Here is a 22,010-nt window from a genome sequence, read left to right on the forward strand (position 1 = left end):
TTCGTATATCAATGCAGATTATCCTGTATGTCTGCAAGAGATGGGGTACCACTCACAGGCATGTAACATGGCAGATCTGTCACCACAGAAAGATCATAACCAACAAGGACCAAAGATGATTGTCACAAACAACTACGAAACTGGTCAGCAACTGTCTGAAGGTATGCAGTGTGGTCCAATTTTGCCTCTTTTTATATGATTTAAAGCAAGGCCGGTCATGGTGTGCCAGACTAGATGCAAGCAGGGCCTGGTATATTTCAGCATTGCTCAGTCCTCTGAAGTACCCAGAAATGTACAACATTTCATTAAGTATTGCATGTGTCGGTCAGCACAACTCTCTACAGTTCCGCAGAATAGTGGTGTCAGAAATGTTCCCTGTACCCTTCACTCGTCATTCGTAGCACGAAGGACATTCACGTGTCCAGTAGCTGTCTACACAAAAAGAGGCCGTTTAGTGATCTATCATCACAAGACTTTAAAAAAGGATGGGAATGACACAAGAGAAGAGTGAGAAGTCTCAGTACGTATTATGCAATTGCACAAGTGACGGGTACTGCAAATTCACTATGAAACGACATTACAAAGTGATGCAGAAAGCATTCCAAGACTTAGCTGAGAACAAAAGAGCTGAAAATGCAATCAACAGACCGGATTCATTGTTCTATACATCAAAAAGCACTATGCTAAATTTGCAGGCATGGAACATGTGAAGAAATTGGTGGCACGAATAGTAAAATTTCTGAATTCACACACATTATTCCACTGTCAGTTGCAGGAGCTTTCAAATGGATATGAAAGAAGAGTATGGAGACTTTATATATTACTGTAAAGTTCGCTGGTTAAGTCAATGGGCATGCCTGGAACGATTTTTTTATTTAAAACTTGCTAGGAAAAAGGGCGTGCAGAATTGAAAATGAGAACATCCAGAATGGATTGCAGACCTCGCATTTTAAGCAGACTTTACTGCAAATTGCCCATAGTAAGGCACTGCAAGGTGAGAAACCACTTATTATTTAATGGGAACATATTTAAAAAGAAAATTGTATTGAAGGGACATAGTCCAACAAATGCAGTCCAGTTCCCTAAACTCACTAGGGTTAAAGAAAATTTAAGGTTCGAACAATACAGTGTGGCCTTGAAAGAATTGCATGGCAGGTCTCCTGAACGTTATACGGATACTGCCAACCACACTTACATCTGTTTTCGAGACTGTTTGCCATTTCAGTTGACAGTGACCCTGTGCATGTGCAGATGTAGCTGATTAATCTGCAAGGTAAGTCCCATTTTAAACACTAATCCTTCTAATGCTAAAGTCCATAATGAGATTGCAAAAGTGCTACAACATTTTGACAAACAAGTGTGACAGACTTTTTTTAAATTATGATCCTAAATAAATCACAACTATGTAGCAACCTGAGTGTGAAAATCTGTGAAATTATGTCTGTCTGTGTGTTGGCAGTTTGTAGCAGATGAAAACTATATTATGCCTTCAGTGCACCAAAAATAACTTAATAATACTTAAAACATTTGGTTTTGAACTATGTTGTTAAGAAATGTGAAACATAAAACCAAGTCGTATGCAGTGCAACTGCATTGCCCTTTAAACGTGTCGTGTTCACAGTTTCACCCATTTCTCCCTCTTTGCACTCCGATAGCATGGTGTGGCATTGGCAGAAATGTGCCAGCCAGTCTTAGCACTTAGGCACTCATATCAGGTCACGGTTGGCGAGCCGAATTCTTGGCAACCTCGAGTGCTGAATGCTCCAATTGAAGCATTTAACTCATGGAGTATGGAGGATGCCGATCAGTCCAGAACTGGTTATGTCATGTTTTGAGAGTGTTTTCCACATCATGACTTGTGTCCCCTTATACAGGTTACCATCAACATGAAATGAGATGTTTATTTCAACATTATTAGCGAACAAGTGTTCCTCTTTCTTATACATGTTCACAACAAGTGTGCGGCAGATACTCTAGTTGGTTGGTTGGTTGTTTGAGGTTAAAGGGACCAAACAGCAAGGTCATCAGTCCCTTGTTTCAAATAGACTCCATGCTGCTAACGGGACATCTCAGTATAGTCAGAAAAATAAAACGGATAAAGGGGAAACGTAAAAGGGCAGTCACGTTGTCATTAGTAAAAACAAATGAGGGAAGTTGGCAAGAGAACGAACCCAACACTATGCTGAAACAGCATAGGCAAGACCACCTGTGACTTAAAAGGTACAACTGCTATAATGCAGAAAGTACGTATGGGAATAGAAAAACTAACCAAGCCTTAAAAAGAAGGGGTAAAAACAGAGTAAAAGGGAAAGAAAAGAGGATTCCGGTCAGGGAGGTGAATCGGGAATCTCTGAACACTGCCTACAGTGGGAGACACCCAAACACTCACCGCCCTGCCCCAACACCAGAGGGAGATTAAAAACTTTAAAACTGAGAATAAAAACCACTCTCCCGGAGGAAACCTAGAACCAGAGAGACCATCCGGGAATCGTCAGCCAACATCAAAGGTAAAGTGTGGGGGAGTACTTAGCACGCAGAGCCAAAAGAAGGGGGCATTCAACCAAAATGTGGGCCACTGACTGGAAAGCTCCACAACCACATAGCGGGGGTGGCTCATCACGCAAAAGGAAACCATGGGTCAGCCTGGTATGGCCAATGCGGAGACGACACAGTGTGGTCGAGTCCTTGCGGGAGAGGCTAAAGGAAGAACGCCATGGGCCTGTATTCACCTTAATGGCACGAAGTTTATTAGACAGTGGAGTAGCCTCCCAAGAATTGGCCCATGACTGTGCAAAGTGGGATTTGATGTGAAGCCGTAAATCCGCTGCAGGAGGGGTTACAGAAAACGGGGGGTAAGTAACTGCTCCCCCAGCCAAACGATAGCGAGCTCATTACCCGGGATACCCACATGGCCCGGGACCCATAAGAAGTCAATGGAACAAGCAGCACGGTGAAGATCAGCGAGATGGTCATGGATGGCAGAGACCAAGGGATGGCGCGAAAAACACCGGTCAATAGCAAGAAGGCCACTCATCGAGTCCGTACATAACAAAACGCGGTTGTGTTGGGATTGTTTAATAAAGGTAAGGGCCCGGGAAATTGCCATCAATTCCGCAGTAAACACCCCACATGAGGGTGGCAGTAGATGATTTTCCGTTCCAACGAAGGACGTGAAGGCATACCCAACATGATCAGCAGATTTAGAGCCATCAGTGTAAAAAACAACAGCATCCCGAAACTCCCATAAAATTTGGCAGATACTCTAGTATTCACAGATGAAAACTGTTCACAGGGCTGCACACCTGTTGTTCTGGTTGGAGGTACGCTTCAGCAACCTACTGTATTTCAATTGACCCATTAAGTCCCAATGTTAACTCTGTAGGAAATATCTACTTATGTGGAACAACAGGTGAAAGACGGCAAACATTGTCCCCATCATTTGATAGCTCTACAGGATCTAATCATCAATGAATTGTTTCAGTTGGATATTACATATCTAAAGGAACGACTTGTGGACACACTTTGCAAACAAGCCGTTATCAAGGCTGGAGGCGATGTTACACAGTATTAGCATCTTGCTCCCAGGAGATGACTAACTGTTTGTCCAGTGTGCTTAGTTTTGAATTCATTATGGTCTTTTCCTTTACGAGTGGATGGTCCTTCAAGATTTTGAATCAAGGAGTGCGACAATCATAAACATATTTTTTTATAAAAAAAATTCCAAAATCTTTCAAAATGGTTCAGAGATGCTGGAAAAGTACACAAGATGTTATGTAAACATTGTTTGGTCTTCTACGAGATGCGGCTAGAAAAAAACCGGACTGATGCTGGAAAAAACATTTATTTACAATTATTTACAATTTCATGTTATCTCCTTCAATGTACTCTCCTCCTCGGTCTCTACACCGCTCCATACATATTTTCCACTGTTCATAGCAATGCTGCAGATCATTTTCGGTAAGTCCATACATTACTTCCGTCGCTTTTTCTTTTACTGCTTCAACAGTCTCAAATCTAGTTCCTTTCAAAGCTGACTTGACTTTCGGGAAAAGAAAAGAGTCACAGGGGGCCAAATCAGGTGAGTAGGGTGGATGATCTAAGATGGGAATGTTGTGTTTTGCCAAAAACGTCTTCACTGACAATGCACTGTGAGCTGGGGCATTGTCTTGGTGAAGGATCCACGACTTTTTTCTCCACAAATCGTTCCGTTTTCTCCGTACTCGCTCACGTAGGGTAGCCAGGACGCTAATGTAGTAATGCTGATTCACTGTTTGTCCCTCTGGTACCCAATCAATGTGCACAATCCCTTTGATGTAAAAAAAAAAAAACAATCATCATTGCCTTGAATTTCGATTTTGACATTCGTGCTTTTTTTTGTCGTGGAGAACCAGGAGTTTTCCAATGCATCGATTGGCGTTTAGTTTCGGGATCGTAAGTAAAAAACCACGATTCATCGCAAGTAATAACATTTTGTAAGAAGGTGGGATCACTTTCAATGTTTTCCAGGATGTCAGAACAAATCATTCTTCGGCGTTCCTTCTGTTCAATTGTGAGACACTTTGGAACCATTTTTGAACACACTTTGTTCATGTTGAAACTTTCATGAAGAATCTCCCTAACACTTTCCTTGTCAACTCCTGTTAACTCAGACACTGCTCTGATTGTTAAACGGCGATCTTGTAGAACAAGTTTACCGATTTTTTCAATGTTTGCATCAGTTTTTGCTGACAATGGTCTGCCAGTGCGAGTGTCATCACTGGTGTCTTCGCGGCCATCTTTAAATCGTTTAAACCACTCAAACACTTGTGTTCGCGATAAACAATCATCGCCGTACACTTGTTGTAACATTACAAACGTTTCACTTGCAGATTTTCCTAGTTTGAAACAAAATTTGATGTTAACACGCTGTTCTTTCTGTACACTCAACATTTTCCGACGCACAGACAAAACGTCAACTACTTAAAACAGACGCCACGGGCAGACTGAGTGTAGGAGGCAGATGAAACTCGAGCAGTAGGCGGAGCAAGAGTCACGTGACAGGCCACGCGACTTTCAGCCTTATTGCATTCGTTTTATTGTTTCACCAGTACTAGTCCGGTTTTTTTCTAGCCACACCTCGTACATCGGCATGACTACCACCAAATTATCAATCAGGATGAATGGGCACAGGCTGAGGATGTATACTGGCAACTCGCAATATCCTGTAGCAGAGCATGCTCCAGAACATGACATTCATGACCTCGGCGCCTGTTTCACCACACATGCCATCTGGAGTCTTCCCCCAGACATCAGCTTCTCAGAATTCTACAGGTGGGAACTAGCACAACAACATGTTCTTGGTTCTCGCTACCCACCTGCCCTTTGTTTACATTAATTTCTTCTGTCTCGGCATTTCTGCACTAACTACAGTTTGCTTCACTCCATTTCAGTGTTCTATATCTTTCAATGTCTTTCTCAGCCATTTTTCACTGCCTCCCCCCCCCCCCCCTCTGTTCTGTACAGTGCACTTTGCATTTAACTCTTATTAAATCATGCATGATGAGTAAGCAGTAATCTCTGTCAGCTTATTACCCCGTCTTCCACCTTTAAGCTCTCAGGTTATCAAATCTTATCTGATGCAGTCCCCAACAATTGGTCTTTCCTTCTCATCCTGTATGGTAAGTCTCTCCTTACCTGCAGCTCTGGGGGACTTTCCCGAAATCTACTCCTTTTCCTAGACCTCTCCAGTCCTTTTCCTTCACCCCTCTTCCTTCCCCTTGAAACCCTGTAGGAGCCACTGTCTCTGAAAGCTTGTCAATTACAACCACTTTTTATGCGTGTGTTCTGCCACTGCTTGGTGAATAGATTTTTATTGTCTATCCCATTAAATAATTTTCTAACTAAAGATAGGTGTGATTAGTCAAAATCAAACCAACATGTTATCAAAAATACTTCTGACATTCAAGAACTTGTTCTTCATACTACAGAACATTCATACTGCTTCCCTTTACTGCAGTGTAGAGATGAAAATGTTGAAACCAGATAAGAAAACTATTTACTACTTCCCATAAAAGTCAAGAATGAGAATGAAGGCAATGTGATCCATGTAGTCTCCCTAACTGATGACAGTTTGTGGGTATTATACTACACATAATTAGGAAATAATTGACGGCTGGATACACGAAGTATTTTCTAACAGCTAGTTCAATCTTCCCCCACACATAAGAACTTCAGGAAATTACTTTAATTAACACCAGGTACAACAGACAACACTGATAGAGTTACGAAGATCCACAAACTTACACGAGTCAAGTCCAATTATTTCCATTAAGCTGATTGTTGAAACTTAGAAAATCATATCTCAACAATTACATTAGCCATCTTTGTGTATTCTGTAGTTACATTTTTGACCCTGATGCAAATGCAAATTTTCCTCACTGTTGTCTGATATTTTCAAGTTTTTAACAGGTTTGGTTCAATATCAAGAATGTCACAGCCTGAAACCCCCATATTCCTGTAGGGTACTAAGGATGGTCCAATAACTTGTATTTTAAAACACACACAACTGTTCAGCATAATAGTCTCTGCAGTGGTAAAATAGTGCTGATTAGTAGTTGCCTTGTTGACAGCATTACTTGTCAAAACTGGTGTGTTGTACTGCATTCCCACATCCATCCTAGTAAATCCCCGTGTCAATCCTGCACATTGTGTGTGAATTCCCTGCGAGTTGCCCAGGTAGAAGACCTGTCTCTCACATATTGCTACTACATCCTACTGTATGTCTTTACAACAATATCCATGTGCACAAGCTGCAAATTCATAATCAACTGTGATGCAACAGCAATGTTTTACAGATGCATAACAAACTCGTTGACTACCAATATGAATGGCCACCAGCAAATTGTGGCTACTTGCAAACAATTTTTTTGTGCATCCTGCATATCACAACATCAATTGCTTTGACAGCTTGTTTAGGTATACATGCGGGTCGACCGAAGCGTCCAATCCCACCCGTCGGCTTTGACCCGTTACATAAGGCTGTTGTTGTGTGTGACATCACGACGGCGCGGAATTTAGGTTGTGAGAGTGGTGTGTTTGTAGGTGTCGTTTTGATGTAATCGGTGGTGCTCTCTAGTGGTGGGTTAGGTGATGTTTTTGGTTTAATTTGCGTGTGTGGCGTGTTTATAGGTGGCGTATTGTTGCGGTCGGTGGTTCTCTCTGGTGGTGTGTTTATTGGGTAGCATGCTACGTGGCGTATGGGGTTCATTTGCATGATAGCATTGCACGTGTGTGGTATCAGGACTGTGCTTTCAGCAAAATATTTTTCAGAGAGTTAACGATTTTAGTTTTGTTATTTCGGAGTTATTTTAGTTTTTTTCTGTTCGTCGTGTGTGAATTTTGGTAAATTGCTTTTTTTTAAGTTTAAGTCTTTGGTAGGTATGGATATTACTGACAAAGTCAACAGTTTTCGGTTGTCAGCGATGATAGGGGACAGTGCTTTGTCTCTAATAAAATTTCTTCAAGTATTCGGATTTTTGGATGAAGTCGTGAAGTGTTCAGTATGTCGTGAAGAAATGAGGCTTACTAAAATTCCGGCGACTCGGACCAGGGACGGCTGTATGTGGAGATGTAAGGTTAACAGGTCAAGGGAAGTGTTCGATTCAAATTTTGTTGGTTTGTTGTGTTTTTTGAGGTAGTGATGATTGTGGACATGGTTGTAGTTTTGGGTTTTATGATTTGGTATTGGTAGTTTCTGTTGACCTATATAGGTCAAGGGAAGTGTTCGATTCCAATGTGTGGTTTGTGGCTGTGGGTGTTCTGGTATCGGGAGTTGCTGTTGAGCTATATAGGTCAAGGGAAGTGTTCAATTCTAATTTGTGGGATCGGGAGCTGCTGCTGAGCTATATAGGTCAAGGGAAGTGTCCGATTCCAGAGGATATTGTGTGAAATTTGGGGAGTTTTGTGTTGTTGTTTTGTGTGGTTTGGTATGGTGGTGTGTGTCTAAATTTGTTTATATTTACTTTTTCCCCACCCAAAAACCCCAAATTTCCGTGTGTGTGTTGGTTTTTCAATGTATTTTTGTGTTTGTGTTCATGTTTCCGTAATGACATCATAGGCGCCATATTGGAGTCATAGTGTATGATCGTTTCTGCCATATTTGTGACGTCACAGGTCAAAGCAGACAGGTGGAATCGGACACTTCTGTATTTCCATACATGCCATTTGGATTCCTCCTCAACCAAAACAACAGCTTCTCCGAGCAGTACAGACACAAACTGATGCTTAAGCATATTTTCCATTTCTGCGATATATCCCTCCTCTAAATATCTGCTAGGCTACTTCTTCGACTGCCTTCTTTCTCCAGCTCTCCCACCTTTGTTTGTGCTTGAAATAGAAAAAATATCAGTAGCTCAAAAGCTCGTAAAATTTTCCCTACTTTTTCACGTGTGTATGTGCCATGTAATAACTATTCCTCAGTCCCATGCTCAGACTTCCATTACAGACACTACATTAGCATCAAATCTCTTACACTTCAAGAAAACTAAATGTAATGTACTAACACCTAATTATAAATAACTAGGAACTATTACCTAAAGAGCAGTGAATTATTTTTTACAGAACACTTTTAAAAGCAGTAGTATTCTGAATGAGTACAGCACAATACAAACATCTGTGCAACTGTACTGATTTAAGTAGTATATTTGCTAACACTGAAAATATAGGATTACATGTTTTCTCCATTCTTGCTAGTACCTAATACCAGATGTTCTTATCTAAGCAAAAACACAATGTCCAAATATCACGAAAAAAATTGGCCATTTTTACATGAAAGAAAATATTTTAGTAATTAATAGAAGAAAATTAAGGTGTGATAGCTAGACACGTAATTAAATCATAGCCATACTGCTGCTTCATGTAATGCACAAGTACATTTTGTCTTATTACATACTGATTTTTCAATTTGTTTCTATGCATATAATTCCCCAGAACTAGCAATATACACAAGCCATTGAAATAATTTTAAGAGTGACATCACGGGACAGAAAGATAGTGTCTTCTTTTCTGTTTGCATATTTAACTTGTAGACAGCATTCATGTGTTCCATTAACAATATGTTCTTTAGTTCTTGTGGGTGATGCCTTACATTGTGTTCTTTACTATGATACTGCTGTTCTGCTTTCACCAGTGACCACATTGCCAAACGTCATCATGGTAAAGTGAACCATAGTGTAGCCGAATGTCTAGGTATCATTGGGAGTGGAGAGACTGGTTGCAAATTGGTGAAACCACTGAATGTGTCATGATCATATTTCTATATTTATATTGCAAATTCCAGAGTTACGTTTGTGTCCCTGAGAAAAACTACTACCTTCCTACTGTGGTCTGCTATTTTCAAATTTTTAACAAGTTTGAAGAGGTTGACTAAAACACGCCACTCAAATCTCCTATTTCTGTGGTGGCACTATTTGTTTGTTGTTTGTCATTTGCTAAAGTTTGTATTAGTGATGATCTCCACTGGTCACTTGTTGAGACTTTGATCTCTGCCATGACACTGACATGCAACCACAGAATTGAATTTTTTACTAAGCTCAGTTCCCCACGCCAAAACTGAAGGACAGTGTGTTTATAATAAATCAATAAGTACAAAAGATTATTTTGCAAAAACGTTTTTATATATTTCTGAACAAATTAAATTGATGAAATGTTTGTTTAATATCTAACTTACTTAAAATTACCTCATTCTCTACATATGTAAACTTATTGACATTATTCAGGGTCAGCAGACTGGGATGGATATATTTTAGAGATGACATTCTTACTCCATAACTGTTTTGTTATTACAAATAGCTAGCACTTTTTACATTTTTGAAACATATCTAATGTAAAATACTTACACCTTCATAATTTCTGGCCTCAACACCTCTTTTGGTAATAAGAGAAACTTCTTGGACTACACCCCTCTGATCTAGAGCAAAAGAGAAACAAATGACAAACACTCCACACAAAAAAAATCAACATGGCCATATTAATCTTCAAGGGTAATAACAGAAACAACACTACTATACAAAAATGCAATATCTTTGAAAATAAATATTTGTAGCATCTCTTTCTGAAAATAAGAGTGTCACAATAACCACATAGGCCTAACTAAAGCTGACTTTTCACATGTTCTGGTTTAAATGTCAAAATCTGTTTATATATTGAATTTCATACCATGGCAGTTATTATGTAAGTGCAATGTGGATGATAAACTGTTCAGCCATGAAAAATAATGTAAACTTTTGAAATGTGATGCATCAGTACAATGCTGCAGATTAGATGGGTACACATATACTAATGAGGTGGAACTGTAATAGGGAGAAAAGAAATTAATAGCGAAACTTGGACGAATATAAGGGCGCAGTTAGGACAAGGAACCATTAATTTCTTAGAGGGAAGCTTCAGGATAATAAAATTGTAGGGAGTGACCAAAGCTTGCCTATGTACTGTATGGTGAGCAGGTTCAGATGGCTATATGTTGCAGGTTGAAGGGGTCAATTCTAGTGTCCGATACCACCCGTCGGCTTTGACCAATGACGTAATGTGTGCTGTTATTTTAGCCTAGTGTGGAGAAATCCATCAAGCCAGTCTTTAGACTGAAGGCAACATCAGCACAACAGTTGTTAGTGCATCAAACATTAAGTTGAATTCATTCTGCAGTAGGCCTACAATTACACAACTTTCAAAAGTCATTCAAGAAGCTATCCCGGACTCCTATAATTTTCCATTTGTAAATCCTTCACACGAATATTGATATATTCGTTTTCTGTATAGGAAACTACTGTAACACAATAGGAATAGATATATGTTCAAGAACAAAAAATTAATTATCAGCATCATTTACAAATAGTAACGATGTGACAAGCAGTAGTTGCAGAATTTTACTAAACTGAGGGAACAACGTGAGTTTTCCTGTTCCAACTTCCCATGTGAGGTACATCGACGAAATTTGAAATATACGGCTTAGTCGTGCGCCTTTTGCGAAAGTAGTGCATTCTTTACCTGTATTACAACAGTTGTATGCATGTGCAAATAGCGTATTTTGAAAGAAAAAGAAAAAAAAAGCCTGGCGAACACACACACACACACACACACACACACACACACACACACAACATATGGTTTTCATAATTTACAATTTTCATATGGAGTTTCCAATACTTACTGGGTGGCACACGTGATGTGAAACATATTTCAAATTTATCGTACGTTTCAGTCACAAACGAAAATTTTCCTTTCGATATATCCTCCTTCTGTGACAGAATATGACCTTTTGAATCTCTAACCTAAATTAGAAAACATTTTATGAGTGAGTGACTCCACAAATTAATAGTAAATTCTATGATTACTGTCAAGAACCCACTATATAATCCACTTTCTGCCCTGGAGCTGGAGATACTTCATAATCCCCCGTCACAAGAACGTCAGACTGGATTTCTTCTCTCAAACATTTTTGTGTATTTGGTTCCATTTTCCACATTATTCCTTCTACATTTCTTATAACGGCTATAATGCCCAATAATAAATAAACTAAATCCATTTCGGTAACAAAAAGAGCTAACTACCATGTATATAGCACAACACACTGTCAAATATTGTTAACTTCCACTCGCATTGCATCAAATCCAAACACAGATGAGTTGGCTTTACTCAAAGATTTTCACACGTGAACGTCATTTCCTGATGTAAAACATCTTTGCAACTATATCGATACAGACGAGGTTACACACGCAACTAACCTGTCGCCACAGCTAGTGGACTACTGCAGTTGCATGTCATGCGACAAGAAGTTCAACTTGTTTGTGCTTTGTGGGTTACTTTCCTATCACCACTGCTCCCTGGTGGCAGTATTTCGATACACAAGTATCCTTTCGCTGTTATCGAGGAGTAATTGCAGCTTTATTCCATTCGCTTTCAATGTGTTTTCATTTTATCACTGAAAAACAGTGAAATCAGTGGTCGGCAGGTAATTTTCGCAACTTTTGGAACTACATGGACAGCAACATATGTTTGTTTTTCCGGATAAGTATGTGTGTGTGTAAGAGAGAGAGAGAGAGAGAGAGAGAGAGAGAGAGAGAGAGAGAGAGACCAAGCATTGTATAAGTTATGGATTATATGCAGAAAATAGCTCCCGAGTGTGATATGGCAACTGTTAAACTCAAAACTAGTTACTCGAAATGGCTATGTCAGCGAATGCAATAAAATTACAAACTCTTGAAATAGTGACGTGTCTGCAGATGATATAACACGCCAGCTGTTGGTTAGTTTATCTTTATACATAGCATTTTCGTCTCTGAGTGTTATTTCTTTCATAAAGTGTAAGAGGTCCGTGATTTATCCCAGTGCCAAATCCATTTTCGTATCCAGAATTTGGGTTTCGTCTTCATTGTATTTAACTCTTGTCACATTTCTAATGCCATAACTTGCACTGTCCTCATTCATACACGTCCATGTGATTTCAGGTGACGCCATATTGAAAGCTGTGTAACCACGTAGAATTTGTGGCGCCCTGGGTGAACGGTAGCTCATGATGCCTCTACAGAAAGTCACAAGCTGTGGCGCCACGTTCTCAGCTGTTCTGCGCTTCTCGCACCATTAACTGCTAGCAGCCAATAACGTAAATTCTCTCCCCGAGCGGCTAGCCGCGAGTTATAAACTAGACTGTGAGCATCTCTCTCTCGCATGTTGCGCTTTGCCGTATTTCGCGACCATGCAGTTTCGTTCACAGATAGCCCGAATTATTCACTCAGATGTCGATGTTACTTTCTTGTAGCAGTATAGCTATGGATGTGTATCTGTAAACGTTTTAGTATGATATCATAATGAAAATGTCATGTGACGGCAATAAACGTGAAATTCCTCACAAGAAACCATAATTACATTGCGTGCCTATGGAGCATCGTCCTCGTCGTGCGACTGGTTTCGTGATTTCCTGTCAGAAAGAGCTCATATGTAGTAAGCGACGGAAAATCGTCGAGTAAAACAGAACTGATATCTGACGTTTACAAGGAAGTATTATAGACGCTCCTCTGTTCCTGATCTAATAAACGATTTAGGAGACAGTCTGAGCAGCCATCTTAAACTCTTTGCACAGTCTTAAACTGTTTCCAGATGATGCTGGGATTTACCGTCTTATAAAGTCATCAGAAATTAAAACAAATTTGAAAAGACTTAGACAAGATATCTGTATGGTGAGAAAAGTGGTATTTGACTCCAAATAATGAAAAGTTTGAATTCATCCATATGGCCACTAAAAGGAATCCGCTAAATTCGGTTTACAGGATAAAACGCAAGATTCTAAAGGCTGTAAATTCAACTAAATACTTAGGGATTACAATTAAAAATAACTTAAAATGCAACTATCACGTGGATAACGTTGTGTGGAAAACAAACCAAAGACTATAATTTATTGGTAGACCATACAGCATTCTACTAAAGAGTCTACTTACACTTTCCTTTTCCACCCTCTGCTGTCAGGTGTGGGATCCATAGCTGATAGAATTGATCGAAAAAGTTCAAAGAAGGACAGCTCGTTTTGTATTTTCGCGAAATAGGGGAGAGACTACCATGGATATGATATACGAATTGGGGTGGCAATTATCAAAACAAAGGCGTTTTTCGTTGTGGCAGGATTTTCTCATGAAATTTCAGTCACCAACTTTCTCCACAGAGTGCGAAAATACTTTGTTGGCGCCCGCCTACACAGGGAGAAGTGTTCATCACAATAAAATAAAAGAAATCAGAGCTCGCAAGGAAAGATAAAAGCGTTAGTGTTTCCTGGATGCTGCTCGAGAGGGGAATGATAGAGAAATAGCTCGAAGGTGGTTCTATGAACGCTCTGACACGCCCTTAATTGTGAATTGCAGGGTAATCATGTAGCTGTTTCACAAGCAGTCGATGAGGCGTATGTCCCGCATTTATAACTTCTTCAAATGTGAATCTGAAAGCGATACTTCTGTTTTTGACATTTTGAAGACTCAAGAACGAACTGCAGAAACACTTTTTGGCAAGAGAATTGTACAGAGAATAATAAATAAAAGTGTTGGAGCTGTAAAAAGGTCAGAAAAATTTGTTTTCTTATTGCCTGAAAATCACTGAAATCGCAAGAAACCTGTAACACAAATAGATGGTTTTGACATCGATGTTTCAAAGCGCTCTGTGTTTGAATGTATGTAAGAAGGGAATATCCAACATCACAAAAAACATGTTACAATTATCCCTGAGCAAATTAGCTTCAAAGGTGGCGATTCGTCAATGTAAATAATTTAAAAATACATTGGTTTTAAATATGTTAAGAAGAGGGCTTTTAGATTGAATGAGCAGAATGAAGCATGTCCGTTATAAAGATGCACAATACAGAAAGAGGATGTAGTTCTACAGTGTATTTACCTTGATTAAACAAGAGTGAATCGAAATCATTCCATTAAAACCTGCTTGGAAATGAGTGATAGTAATGGCGGTTTTAAAGGATCCTTAGGAAAAGATTCTTGGATATTTACTCTGTGTGCTGCCTCTTCTTCTGATTTGGTTCCTGAGAGTAAACTTGTATTTATATGTAAGAGAAATAGTAGTGACTACCATTCCGAAATGATCCCTGTCACTTTCAAAAAGTGATTGTCTGAACCATTCTTGCAATACCTAGCTTCAAAGTCGGTCATTGAAATTACCGTGCCAGTTATCATTTAGCTGTTAAAGAGCAATGACCAAGTATGAGCACCAGGAAAGGGGATATTGTGCTCTGGCTGAAAAATAAAAGTATTCCAGACAATATATGCCAGGCTCGTGCTGAACTCCTGCAGCTCGTTAGTGTATAAAATTCACATGACAGAATATATAAATCTGACTCCCTTGCACGTGAATGTGGTCACACAGCTTTGTGTGTACTCACATATAACTGTCAGTATAAACCTATATAATTAATTTGTGCACATGTTACAAGCTATTTGGGGAAAAAACAAAACATTCAAGATAACAGACACTGGAAGGCTTATGCATGAAGCAATAGACAGCAGCCTCCATCAGTATGTGCACAATGTGTGTCACGCTGAAAAATTTCAAAAATGCACAGGGAGGTGAAGATGGATAAAAGCCTTGAACATATCATCCTAAATTTAAATCAAACGGTTTGGACATGGACTCAGATAGCAGATGGTATTATGATGTAGACTGAAACAAAGTAAAGTAATGATCTTTCTTGGTTTTAAAGACTTATGGCTTAAAAATGTTTTTGTCAACGTATCAGTTCCATACATTGGATAAATTCATCAAAAATCCAGTATTTCGATCCGTAAATCCCTGCCATTGTCATGGCAAGAATTAGAAAATGCCTTAAAACGAAAGGGAGGGCTACCTGTCGAGATATCGGTGGTGTTTGACGTTATCGGTCAGCATTCTGTCGAGTAATTTAGAAAAGATGGTTAATTGTTAGCCGGCCCAGTGGATCAGAAATGAGTTCTTCCACTGTAGTGTGGAAGAAGTTAATTTAAACTCATAATGCCTGTCGACACAGGATAATATGATAATGTACTAACAATTTTTACGATATTCTTTTGCACTAGTGTTTGCTACCAGCAATTCGTTTTTACACATACTGTTTTACATTGAACAGCAGTAATCACACCCACATACTCACACTGTACACATTTAAAAAATTATATGAAGTAGAAGCAGTTGTCAAACAAATGTAAAGGTGTCATCCCATAAATCAGTCACATATATGGAATAAGCCAACTGTACTATAACAAGAGAGAACATACATTGCTATTTGTAGAATAAAGAAACAGTGTAGCATATCCATTTACAAAACATTGCTAGTCATCTGGAAATAAAACATATGTATCCTTAGTAGTTACAGAACAGGTTAGAATATAATAGAATCTTTATTTCCCTTTGGGGGAGGGGGTTTCATACAATTGGCTTCATCAGCACTTTCAATAGACAAAACGATACAATATTACTTACAAAAATACGTATGTGCAATATGTCTATAGGTCTATGCTAAAATAACAGTGATAATACAATAATCACACATACAATGGAATATAATAATAATAATAAATTATATTAATCACAAATACAATAGTACCATATATAATTATATGTTAAATTAAGTACCAGGTAGAAAAAGTGTAAATGCTTATACATTAGAGTCTCACACATATACAGGCATAGTTCATGATATAATATTGACTGCCTAATGCATATACCTGTGTGTTGCTATTTAGAAACCCATCAAGTGAGTAGTACAGCGTACATTTGAGCCACACTTCTATGGTATGCTTAAGGCTATTCATGGATTGATCGCTCTGTGTATTTGGGAGTTTGTTACAGAGTTTAAAACGTGGATACTTACATCTCTTATGTTTTTATGGCAGTCTTGAGTACAGAAGATCTAGAATGAAGTACTATGGACATGCACTTGGGACCTTAAGTTAAAATTCCCTTTCATTTCTTTAGCATATATTAAAGAAGTCTAGACAGACATACTATATAGTGTCATTATCTTGAGTCCTTTAAAGTGATTTTTGCAGCTTTCCCAGTTCAGTATCCCATACTGTGATTGCAAGAAAATAAAGTATGTAGAAATTAATAAATATTTGCTAATTATGTGTCTGACCTTGTGCAGTAGGAAGAGAGCATGAGCAAGTTTTCTGCCTACATAATTTTTATGCTTACCCCATGTAAGTTTTTGATCTTCATGCAGTCCCAGCAATATGACATTTTTTTTGTATCTAGTTTGAATGCCTTCAGGGTAAAACATATGAGTTTGCTTTTTATTTTATTCGTAGATGAAAGATTGGCCGTGCACCAGTTACTGCTCATTTCAGTTACTACTCTGCTGTATTCTAAGACACATTGTAGATTGTTCCCATCTGTAATTAGTGTCCTGTCATCGGCGCATGGTATACTGTCAAATGGCATGTACTTTGGGAAATTATTGACATACACAATGATCAAGAAATACCAAAGTGTTGAGCCTTGTGGGATTCCTCTCTTTGTTTTCTTAGGTGTCGAATTTTCATTGTTGGCCTTTTCTAATTGTGCTCTGTTACTTAAGTATGACTGAAATAGTTGTAATGGCTTATCTACAACAGCATAATTTTCTAGGTTTTTTTATCATTATATAATGTGACAGAGCCAAAGGCTTTGCATAAATCTAGCAGTGTTGCACAAGTGAGTCTCTTGTTCTCATATCCTTCATGTATGTTACTAAAGAGACAATCTACTGCTTTTGTTGTTGATAGCTGAGATCGAAAGCCAAAGTTCTGGCTGGTAGACGACATAGAAGGAAGACTGGTCCCAAAAAATGGCCCCAATTATCCCGGCCCACACATTTCGACTACACAGATGCTGATGGTTTGCTGTCACCATACCACTGGTGTTCTGCACACTATCGCACAGATGACTGTTATGAAACTTGAAGATACCACTCTGCATAAAGATGGCCTCATCTGTAGATAGGATGGATGGCACAAATCTCGCAGTCATGGTTACCTGGTGAAAAAAACAGTGACAAAACTGCCCCTGATGTGGAAAATCTGTCGCTAGCAGGCCCTGCACACGCTGTAAGTGATAAGTGTAGTAACAATTGACATGGAGAATGTTACACAGGGTCGCCTAGCTTACCCTGCACTCACAGGCCAAATGTGTAGTACTGAAACAGGAGTCACCTTCCACGGTGTTAATCACATTTCCCTCCAAGTCTGGTGTCCAAAAATTTTGGGTATGTCATTCACGATTTCCAGCTTCCTGAAACGACCCTGTCTTATACAACTGGTGAAACGCTGTTGCAAACATTGAATGCTGTGGTTGTTGACAGCAGCGATACAACTGATACAACTTTTCTGCCCGCCACCTGTTACCATGTGCCTTTCTGTAAGCAAACACCATGTCAGCAAGCTCTCAATTTGAATACGGAACCATTGTGTACAATGCTGCATGACATCCACTTCAAGGTGAGTAAGCAAGAGAAGTGAATTACTATGGCAGGAGAGGGCGCTAGGGCATGACATATGAGTAACAGTACCACCCTCTAGGAGAAAACCATGCATACTGTAACTGATTGGTACAGTGCATTACACCACAGTCTCTGTAACAAAATATGACTAGATAACTGGCCTCTAGCTGAGAAACCAAGTGTTTCCGAATGTAAGTTGAGTAGACCTCTTTTGTTCCATATCCTCTCATCGATTAGTTCCTAGATTTGGTGAATGGTGAAAAAAATCACTCTATATATACATCTAAATATAGATTTTTTCTTGTTTTTTATGTTTTTTGCCACACAGGTTGTAAATAAATACTTACAACATATGCACACACACAAAATCACTTACACTACGATAAAAGGGTCATACTACTACTGTGCAGATACTCTCTCTCTCTCTCTCTCACTCATTCTCTTCCTCTCATTCAATCACAGTACCCCACCCACCCTCTCACTACAAGTGAGCAGTGTGAGAATGGGAGAGTCCAATCCCGTGATCACAAATGACCCTTTTATCATCATGAGGCGACAGGCCGATTTTAGACAGCAGTACAGTATAAACCGCATGTCCTCTCGATTGAATACCTGTTTGGCGTACCATGTGCGGAGCTGTAGTGCAGAAAAGCGAACACCCCTGCAGAAACACCGCAAATAGTCTTTGATAGAGAGGGCTCTCAACGCCATATGATGCACTCACTTATCCCACCTATGGGTGGTACCTTCCAATGTGCAATATGCATACATTGTTGATCCCAGACTTACAGACTCCACAATCGGCAATCCATTCGCCTTATACCTCCAAGGCTAACAAGGTTCTTGCTTTGTGGAATAATACCATAAGGATTATCGACTGTCTATGATGATGTGTCGAATTCATTAACATGGTACTTCATCACTTCATATGAATCACAGTTCTTCACCCAACAGATGAAGTTATCTGTATAAAGAACTGTAGAATCTATGAAATGGTTTTCGCAAACGCATAACGAAAGCTGTACATGTGGAGTTTGGATAGTCTAGTATGCACATCCCCTCATAATAGTGGCTGATACAGGAAGACCTCAAGGAAGGGGCGCTAAAGATATCTTGAGCTACCTTTACTTTCATTGTAATAAAAAATAATCTCTTCACATGCAAAGTTTACACATATACAATACAATGCCATCTTATGACATAAAAAAGTTACAATTCTCTTCCTTAAATGATGAATTCTGTGCACCTATTCTTCGCAGCAAATTGGCTAATTACATCGTCAATAGGACAATCAATGTCAGGCTGAGTCTTCAACAGAGCTAAGCCGTTAAGTAGATCCTCCTTCATAATGTATCGAGATCACTAGAATGGCTGCCACTTTTCTCTTAGGTGTGTGTTAGCTGTCTGGGTGCCAGAAAAAACGTATAAAATACGACGACGCAGACACTTGTGCTACATGGGAAAGTACAACTACTCGATAACTCGATTCGGTCGACTCGACTGACGAAAGAAACGAATGAATAGCGTGCGGGCTGAGTGGTGGGGGCTGTGCGGACGGTAATGCGGGCGGCCCCGCAAGGGGGAGGGGGGGGGGCGCCACTGCCTCATAAATAGGTTTCATAAACTCTACTGCAGTCTTCGCCGTCTCCACCGCAACAACAACGCGTGATTCTAGCCAGCTCCATCCCCAGTTTGAGACACTGCTGGAGAATACGATAATGAAAAATGTGTCTTTGCTTTTTCACCGGTTTTGTCATCAATTTTGGAGTGGAGCCTCCTTGCGAAACTAGTTGCTCTGGACCCAACGGGAAATCGGCGTGTGCACCATGCAAACCAATAGGGTATGTGACTTCTGCCTTCATCATATACCCTACATAAGAATCAGGCGCTATACCCGCATGATTTTTCCACCCAATCCCTTACATTCGTCTTCAGGTACCCATCAAAACTCAACAATCAGCAGTGATTGTTACATAGTGTGCCCTTGTAAGCTATTTACATCCAACTACATAATGTAACTCAAGTCAAGGGATGCACTGAACCTGTCACCCCATTTGTGGGTTATTTGCCTTTGCATGTCTATGGACACAGTGGCGAAGTCCCACATGTATCCCTCGCTCAAAGGAATGAAGCATGTCAGCATCGGTCAATAATTTGATGCTACACTCCATTTTCTCACCCCAAGACAACCCAGGTGCCGTGTAATAAAAGGTGGGCTGCAGAGAATATGTTATCATGCATGGACTACCGACTTTCTCGAAAATCTCCACAAGCAAGATCACGAATGTGTCCATGTAAAGCTGTGCATACTCTCCTAAAGCAGAGATACTGAATTCCTACCAGACATTCACTGCAGGCCCATACTCTGCATCTGTAAGGTTGCTGGAGAATGCAGTTATGTCTGGTAGCCTGCTGTCGTTGACTTTTGCCATACTATCCTTATACTTGTACAAGAAAACCCTGTCCTTCGTCTCAAGTTGAAACTTTTCCTTGTTGGAAAGTGCATCTCGAGTGATATGCATATCCTCCTGAGGCAGAGTTTCAATGAGCTTCTGGAACTGTGCCTGTATAAAACGTAGCGTGTCAATGAAGCGGAGCACAATTCTTGGCGTCATTAATTTGGAATATTAAATGTATTTCTTGATGCCCTCAGGTAGGACTCTGAACTGATCTTTCTCTATGCCGAAATCAGAAAAGTGCTCAACTAGAAAATGAGTGTCATACCCACTTAAACTATGGAAGAAAACGGGTATGTGCGTTGGTAGCTGGTACTTCAAACTGCACAAATTGTGATCTGTGCCACAGAGCATCTCTCTAAGATGACAGTGGTTCCTAAGAGGAGTTTCTGCTCTTGTATCTAGTGGCAGCCCAGAAATATGACTGGCAACCACTTTATTGCACAGATCTTGATTCTCTTTCGATTTAGTCCTGGGAACGTTGTCACTGTAAAGCTTATCAACCTCTCATGAAAGTTTTTCCAGCTCAGTGAACATCCAAACTGCAGGATTATACCCAACGTAAGATTTGTAGCGGTTAAGACTCAACTCATAGAACGACACAATTTGGTACACTGTTGCACATGGTACATGTTTTTCTGTAAAGCTGGTGTATGAGATCAGAGGGTCACTTGCACAGTGGGTCAAAGGTGTGAGGAGGCATTCAGTGTCGTTATACACTACAAATGGGCATCGCTCCTGATGATAAGCATTTTTAAACTTTATGAATTTGTTTTACTCAGTGGGAATAGCAACACATACTGGGCCCATGGAAACGCAATCTGCTAGATGCACTGCTAATAACTTGTCTGACGAAAAAGCAAAATTTCCATTTACTTTGATACTTACTCACTTGGGTGGAAAGGAGTTGGGACATGTCATTGATCCAAACATAATGATAATTATTACCATCAGAGAAGAGCAGCATGTTTACATGAATATTATGCTCACCAGCAAATTTTGAGAACTGGAGGGGCCAACGACAATATGCTTGTCCTGCTCATCTCACTTGCTTTTCTTCTCCAGATCATAAACATGAACTGATATTCTGGTATTCTGATCCTTAAATTTAGATATGTCCTCGATGTTGATGGGGAACTAGATACCATTCAAGTCATAATATCCACGAATATTATCACCTATACAGTGTGTACCAAGATGATCAGTATTTCTCTCTCAAGCCAGGATTGACCATGCAAAAGAAGCCTGATCCTTTTTCTTTTCGACATTAATGCATACCATCTTATTAGCTATATCCTCAGAGTGCTTGATATAGCTGGAACTTCCATTTACCAGATCATAGACATGTGGACTCCAGATGTAGTATTTGGCTGTGCTTCAGCTGAATCTCTCACTTCCATCTCAGGAAACCGGTCCATTATAGCACGCAAGGTGGATTCAAGAAACCACTCAGCGATTGCTGTGCCCTGCGTAATTTCCCCCAAAAGATAATGAAGACTGGTCCCTTCAGCGCCAGAGCAACTTTGGGGCAGGTGCAATAGTTTGAGGAGGGCAATTCACTGCATTTAATTGTAAGA

General features: G+C 39.7%; 1 protein-coding gene across 2 annotated transcripts in view; it reads right to left on the minus strand.

Moving 5' to 3' along the window:
- Positions 1–11,676, minus strand: part of LOC124789630 (transmembrane emp24 domain-containing protein bai) — a 34,315-nt gene extending 22,639 nt beyond the window's left edge. The window contains exons 1-3 of one of the 2 annotated variants that reach the window (XM_047257056.1): positions 11,384–11,676; positions 11,186–11,306; positions 9,876–9,946 (exon numbers count right to left, since the gene is read on the minus strand). In XM_047257056.1, coding sequence (XP_047113012.1) covers positions 9,876–9,946; positions 11,186–11,306; positions 11,384–11,560 — 369 coding nt within the window. In that variant the 5' untranslated portion in view covers positions 11,561–11,676. The remainder of the gene's footprint in view (positions 1–9,875; positions 9,947–11,185; positions 11,307–11,383) is intronic. The other variant, XM_047257064.1, reaches the window with a different exon arrangement.
- Positions 11,677–22,010: the final 10,334 nt, after the last annotated feature.

This window comes from Schistocerca piceifrons, chromosome 1 (assembly GCF_021461385.2).
Source record: "Schistocerca piceifrons isolate TAMUIC-IGC-003096 chromosome 1, iqSchPice1.1, whole genome shotgun sequence".
NCBI classification, from domain to species: domain Eukaryota; kingdom Metazoa; phylum Arthropoda; class Insecta; order Orthoptera; family Acrididae; genus Schistocerca; species Schistocerca piceifrons.